At 36.0% G+C, this 6,572-nt stretch overlaps 1 protein-coding gene across 1 annotated transcript; it reads left to right on the top strand.

Moving 5' to 3' along the window:
• Window positions 1-1,866: 1,866 nt before the first annotated feature.
• Window positions 1,867-3,166, top strand: LOC103715387 (probable aquaporin TIP1-1). The gene is made up of 2 exons (XM_008802997.3): window positions 1,867-2,167; window positions 2,267-3,166. The coding sequence occupies exons 1-2, from the start codon at window positions 2,035-2,037 to the stop codon at window positions 2,884-2,886; spliced, it is 753 nt and encodes a 250-aa protein (XP_008801219.1). The 5' UTR covers window positions 1,867-2,034; the 3' UTR covers window positions 2,887-3,166.
• Window positions 3,167-6,572: the final 3,406 nt, after the last annotated feature.

Raw genomic sequence — 6,572 nt, 5'->3', positions numbered from 1 at the left:
AAATTATAAAGGTTAATAGACTTATTTAAGTATATATTTGGCTATAAGTAGTGTCAAGGATGTTTCCAAGAAAGAAATCTCTTATGCAAGATTTTTTTTTTTTTAAAGTATAGAAAGAAGAACAATTTGACTGATTGGATTAGTGTCTTAAAAAGATGTTTCTAATTAAATTCTAAGGGCCAATTGACTAATTTAAGTATAGATTTGGATACAACAGTTCTTTGTAGTATCAAGAAAAAAAAAAGAAAGACATTCTGAACATATTATGGTTCCCAAGATAGAAATATATTATGAAAAAAATTAGTTTTTTGAAACACAAAGTATAGAAAGAAGAATAATTTTATTGTTTGGATTGGTAATTTAAAAATTTATTTCTAATTAGATTTTAAGGGGCCAATATGACTATTTTAAGAAAAAAAAGAACATCTTGTGAATATATTATGATTTTCAAAATTCCAAATCAAAGCATCAGAAAATTTATAAGTCTGGAAAAAATGAATGGAAAAACTGGTTAAAGGGCCATTATCAATACAATTTATCTCAGATAAAATGGTCTCGAAACTCTCCAGCGAATGAGGTAAAGACAGAATGAACAGTTGGTCGGGCAAGGATTCCGGTTGAAGCAAATCCATCCTATGCCTCATCAGTCTCTGGCGCGCGTTACGGAAGAAACTATTTTTTGAAAAAAATACAGAAAGAAGAAAATTTGGTTGATTCGATTGGTGACTTAAAAAATGTTCCTAATTAAATTCTAAGGTCCAATCAAATGCATAAGCTTATAATTTATTTTTATAAAATCTTTGTATAGGATAGCAAATGTTAAAAATAATTACAGGGTTGGCAAAATAATCACCTAACTGATGACAACATTTTCATCTCACTTCTTAAAGGTGTCATGGGATTTGGAATAAAAAAATAGCACGAAAAAATATAACAATCTTCTTTAAAATATATTTATTTATTTAATTCTCTAGGCGGGTACATAGGATAAGAACCAAACAAAAAAGCTATTTATCATTAAATAAAATAAAACTGAAGTTGTTGGAAATTATAACCTATTTTAGTAAATATATATATATTTATTATTTTTTATACAAATGCTTACAATAGTAATAGATATAAGGATAAAAATATATAATAATAGATTCTAAAAATATGCTCTAAAAATCCTACATAATCTTAAAAATTTTATGAATATTCTAAAAATATACTGTAGTAATCTTTTAATAAAAAATATATAATAATAAAATTTAGAAGTATATTTTGATAAATCTTCAAATATTTTTTATGATCATTTGAATATTTCTTTGTATGATCTCAAAGATTTTTTAAAAATTATATAATCCACAGCTAATCTGATCAATATAAAATTTAAAAAATATGAAATAAATTATGTAGCCAGTAGCCAGGCTGTGGATTTGATTGATTGCTGAATAAACTAAGACTACAGACAATTACAGGCTAATTTTTTTTAAAATTTTAGTCTAATCCATCCACGGAGAGAGTTAATATTATCCTTAAAAAGCCGACAACCTCATCCCCACTCAGCTGTTTCGTCACGAACAGCAATCACCCGCTCAAAGTAAGCCCGACACGTCACCACGGCTTTCCGCTCCACAAAATAAAATATAAAGAGCCAATTGCTGTAATGAACCAAACATCGGAGCCACAATCGGACAACACATATCTGTACACTTGTACCTCATGGTCACATCATCAAAGTGTCGTCTCTTTCTAATCCACACCAGGAAACGTTGGCGCAGCGCTAGCTCCCGAAAAAAAAAAGGACGATGCTGAGCTGTAAAGAATACAAATTTGCACAAAGCCCCATCAATTTATTTATTTTCCATAAAAATATATGCGCACCCTTTCCTTCCAATCACCACTCCCCAACCGGCAAACCGGCTATTCCCCGTCCTTCCCCTCCTCCCTCCCCACCATATAAGCGCCCTTCCCCGGCCCTCTGGCCTCAGAGAGAAGGGGAAGTTGAGAGCGAGCTCGAGAGCGGAGAGTCCCCCAAAAAATACCAAAAAAATGCCGATCTCTCGGATAGCGATCGGGACTCGGGAGGAGGCGACTCACCCGAGCGCCCTCAAGGCCGCGCTCGCCGAGTTCATCTCCACTCTCATCTTCGTCTTCGCCGGCCAGGGCTCCGGCATGGCTTTCAGTATGATACTGTTCCTCATCCTTGTTTTAAATAAAGTCTTGAAATCATTGTTTATAGAAATTGATTGCTGTTTCATTTTTTGGTTGGCCTGATCCGCAGGTAAGCTGACCGGTGGTGGTGCCACGACGCCGGCTGGCCTGATAGCAGCGGCGCTGGCTCACGCCTTCGGACTGTTCGTGGCGGTGTCGGTGGCAGCCAACATCTCCGGCGGGCACGTCAACCCGGCGGTGACCTTCGGTGCCTTCATCGGCGGGAACATCACCTTACTGAGAGGCATCCTGTACTGGATCGCTCAGCTCCTCGGCTCCACCGTTGCCTGCCTGCTGCTCCGCTTCTCCACCGGCGGCCTCTCCACCGGAACCTTCGGCCTCACCGGCGTCAGCGTATGGGAGGCTCTCGTCCTTGAGATCGTCATGACCTTCGGCCTCGTCTACACCGTCTACGCCACCGCGTTGGACCCCAAGAGGGGGAGCCTCGGAACGATTGCACCGATCGCGATCGGTTTCATTGTGGGGGCCAACGTCCTCGCCGGCGGGGCCTTCGACGGGGCGTCGATGAACCCGGCGGTGTCGTTCGGCCCGGCGTTGGTGAGCTGGTCCTGGGACGCCCACTGGGTCTACTGGGCCGGCCCGCTCATCGGCGGCGGCCTCGCCGGGCTCGTCTACGAGCTCTTCTTCATCTCCCACACCCACGAGCAGCTCCCCAGCGTTGAGTACTGAGAAACAGTTGTTGCTCGTTCTTCTGTTGTTACTTCTTCTTCTTCTTCTTCTTGGTCTCCAAAGGGCTTTCTCAGGCTCTTGTTTTTTTTTTTCCTTTTTCCTTCCATTGTGTACCTCCTTAATTTGTCTTGGTCGATCTGTTCTTCTCGTCTCTGTTGCATCAAAACTTCTCAAAAGGACTTGCGTCCGTTTCCGTCCATGTGTGGGATAAGGAAGGTATGGTCTTTTGTGTATCATGTTGTTGATAAAAGGCCATTTCTTGCACTCTTTTACCTTTTTACTTGTTTTAAGATTAATTTTCTACCATAAATATGCGTGTATATGCTACTGGTTATAATTATTTTCATCTTCACTATTATTTACTGGATAGCTTTGGCTATAATTAAGTCTGGATCTCATCTAAAATAACTTGTCGGAACCTATGATTTAGGTTTATATTTTTTTATTTTATTATTAGACTAATAATTCAAATTTATTTAAATTTAATTATAAGTATCATGATCGGTTTGTAGTCAGTCCTAATGAATTCATATTGTAGTATTTTTTACTTCATACAAGTTATGAGCGAAGTTCGTTTTGATACTATTTGTAATAATTCAGAATTTTATTTAAAATAGCCAGTGAGAAAATATTATTTGGTATTTTGATTTTGTAAGTATCTAGAATCTCAAATGTAGAATTGATCACATAAACCTTACAATTAATATTACAAGTAATAATTAAAAATAATAATAATAGTAGCAACTAAGAAGAGCGTCCTTAACCAACGGATGCAAACAACTCTAAGAATAGGTACCGTATCCTTGGATACCATCACGAGCGACATGCCTAGCCCAAGGAGCAGCTTTTTATCGATGCCATTTGAGGTCCGCAGGCGCATGAAGGAAAAAGTTAAAAATTAAAGCAGCCATGGAAAGATAAGAGACAAGAACTTGACTGCCCAAATCCGAATATATGATTCCACTTGACACATCAAGTAGGAAACGCTAAACATGCGATGTAGTTGTCTCTAAAAACACTCCAAATACCAGTAATTAGTAGATGATTAATATGTACGTCTGTGCATGTATACAACCAGACAACATGGGGGGGCACTGCATGCATTGAGTGTTTCAGTCAAAAGAAAAAAAATATTGAATGTTCAATAGTTGCAAACTAGCAGTGGACGAAATACCACTCAAGATTTTCAAACAAAGTTTTTGGGTGCTTCAGTTTTTGGATTCGCGGAGTAGAATTTTGATTCTGGAGAAGAGTAATCTATAGTGTGTATTCATTTTAACATAGAGTGACCGTCACTTTCCCTTTGAGGTTGAAACCACATGGCAGCTTTGGAATACTTTTCTTTGTTTCTTCTTCTTAAAGTATAAGTTAGCTAAATTTATTGAACGTGGTGTTGCAGCTTGTCAGTGGCGCTGTCAAAAAATTGGAGATGTGAAAACAAATGCCATGGGTGAAAATTATGGGCCACCTATTCAAATAAATACTGAACGCCTGCAGACATATATACAAATATACATATATACAAACACTCATACATAGGTATATACATATATATATATATATAAAGAGGAGAAAAAAATAAAAAAAGGCATATAAAAATGTCATAACTCAGGATTTCACCCAAAAAGATTAGCTGCAAGATATTATTTAGGTTCCTTTATTCTGTATAAGTATTCAAGATCTATTCAACGAATAATTGATGTGGGACTAAACACACACTTATATGAGTCATCACATAATCATGCTATTGATAAGAGTTATCACGATGTTCACCATATACAATGTCACGTTATGGAGAATATGCTGAAAATAAAGTATCATGTACTTACTCTTCCATTTTATCTCTACTTTCTGCGGAAAAAAATAATGTGCATGTGGTGTCTCGGGCCGCTGGCTCGTTTGCCAGCGGGCGTGCACTGCGCACGTAGTTGCCAGTATCTACAGGCACCGGCCAACCGCATCCGCGTGCCAGCGCCCGCTGGCCGCGATATTACCGCGGACGCATCCGCAAAAAAGACCGATATGCCCCCGCATAAAAACTCTATAAATACCTCCTATTTCATCCTATTCGGTGCACGAAAAGAATTGAGAAAAATGCTAAAAAAATTCTGGAGACAGGTTCTTCATCCTCTTAGCCACTTCTGATTTTTATTTTTGCAATTTTTTCAGTAAAGTTTATTTTATTCTTTTTATTTCGTTCTTTCCTCGATCTGCCAGTCCGATCGAGTTCGATTTGGCTTTTTTCGAGACATACCGAAGAAGAAGTTTAGGGTCATCGTATCTCTGAGGAAGATTGTCGGGAGACCCGTACGTGGGGGCAAACACTTTTTTAGGACAGCGTCTACGCGCTTTGACCTGCTTTCAAGTTTTTCAATTAATTGCAATTATAGCTTGATTTGCTTATTTAGGTGATATATTGCTAACAATTCAAAGAAGTGTTTCTTTATTTTTTTTGTTAATAATAAATAATTCATTAAATCTTTTACTGCAATTGTGATATATTAGATTTTAATTACAATAATTGTTTTGCTAGCACAAAATTAATAATCACTTATTCTAAAGGTAGTAATTCGCTTAATCTCCAAGAGGTCTATCATACCTCCATTTGGACTTCTCAAGGAGTAATTTTCAGATCCCATTCAAACGAAAAATTTGAAAAATGGTTGATCCACAATAACTAATTCATTGAGTTGACAAATTAGATTTCAATTACAATAATTGATTTACTAGCACAAAATTAGTGATCAATTATTCTAATAAGGTAATAAATCTTATAATTCATTGAATTGACATTTTAGATCTCAATTACGATAACTGATTTGCTAGCACAAAATTAGTAATTAATTATTCTAATAAGGTAATAAATCTTATAATTTATTGAATTGACATTTTAGATCTTAATTACAATAATTGATTTGCTGGCACAAAATTAATAATCAATTATTCTAATAAGGCAATAAATTAATTCTAATATATATAATTTATTGAATTGACATTTTATATCACAATTATAATAATTGATTTGCTGGCACAAAATTAGTAATCAATTATTCTAATAAGGCAATAAATCAATTCTAATATATAATTCATTGAATTGACATATTAGATCTCAATTATAATAATTATTTTGCTAGCACTAAATTAGTAATCAATTATTACTAATTCGAAAAACTCAAACAAAAAATTCGGAAATTGGTTAATCCATAATAACAAATTTAAGTTTGCACTTAGGCTTTTCTAAAAATTGAATTTGTGTGATTTCTAGTGATTATATCCACCAACTAATAGTATCAAAGAAAAGCTTGTCAAAAAGGCATATGTGTCTAAGAAAGGCTGATACTTAAATGAGCCTAGTGCTCCACTACCGATCTGAAGCTGATCTGGCTATTATTTTTTGGATATATCAACTAGACATTCAAAATTCAATACAAATTTTTGAAAAATCTTTTGACATAAACTTTTTGTCTTCATTCAGGTTTTTGTCCCTTCATTATAACCTTGAATCTATGGCCTCTATAACACTAGTGACTACCTTAGTGCTAAACCTGAAAAATTTGATGGCCATAACTTTAGGTGGTAGCAGAACCAAATGTGGTATTAGGGTTGATCTCAGCCATAGGTGAGAGCACTACTGAAGTTGATAATGAGTCCAACCCAACTACTTCACGATCTGCTACTCGCTAAAA

This window comes from Phoenix dactylifera, unplaced genomic scaffold (assembly GCF_009389715.1).
Source record: "Phoenix dactylifera cultivar Barhee BC4 unplaced genomic scaffold, palm_55x_up_171113_PBpolish2nd_filt_p 000346F, whole genome shotgun sequence".
Lineage (NCBI taxonomy): Eukaryota > Viridiplantae > Streptophyta > Magnoliopsida > Arecales > Arecaceae > Phoenix > Phoenix dactylifera.
Note: the sequence above shows the minus strand (reverse complement) of the source record. Positions and strands in the feature narration are given on the sequence as shown.

Bases quoted from the DNA above. Each gene is read 5' to 3' on its own strand.
- LOC103715387 (XM_008802997.3), top strand. From the start codon at position 2,035: ATGCCGATCTCTCGGATAGCGATCGGGACTCGGGAGGAGGCGACTCAC. The intron at 2,168-2,266 runs GTATGATACTGT...CCTGATCCGCAG, and splicing joins GGGCTCCGGCATGGCTTTCA to GTAAGCTGACCGGTGGTGGT.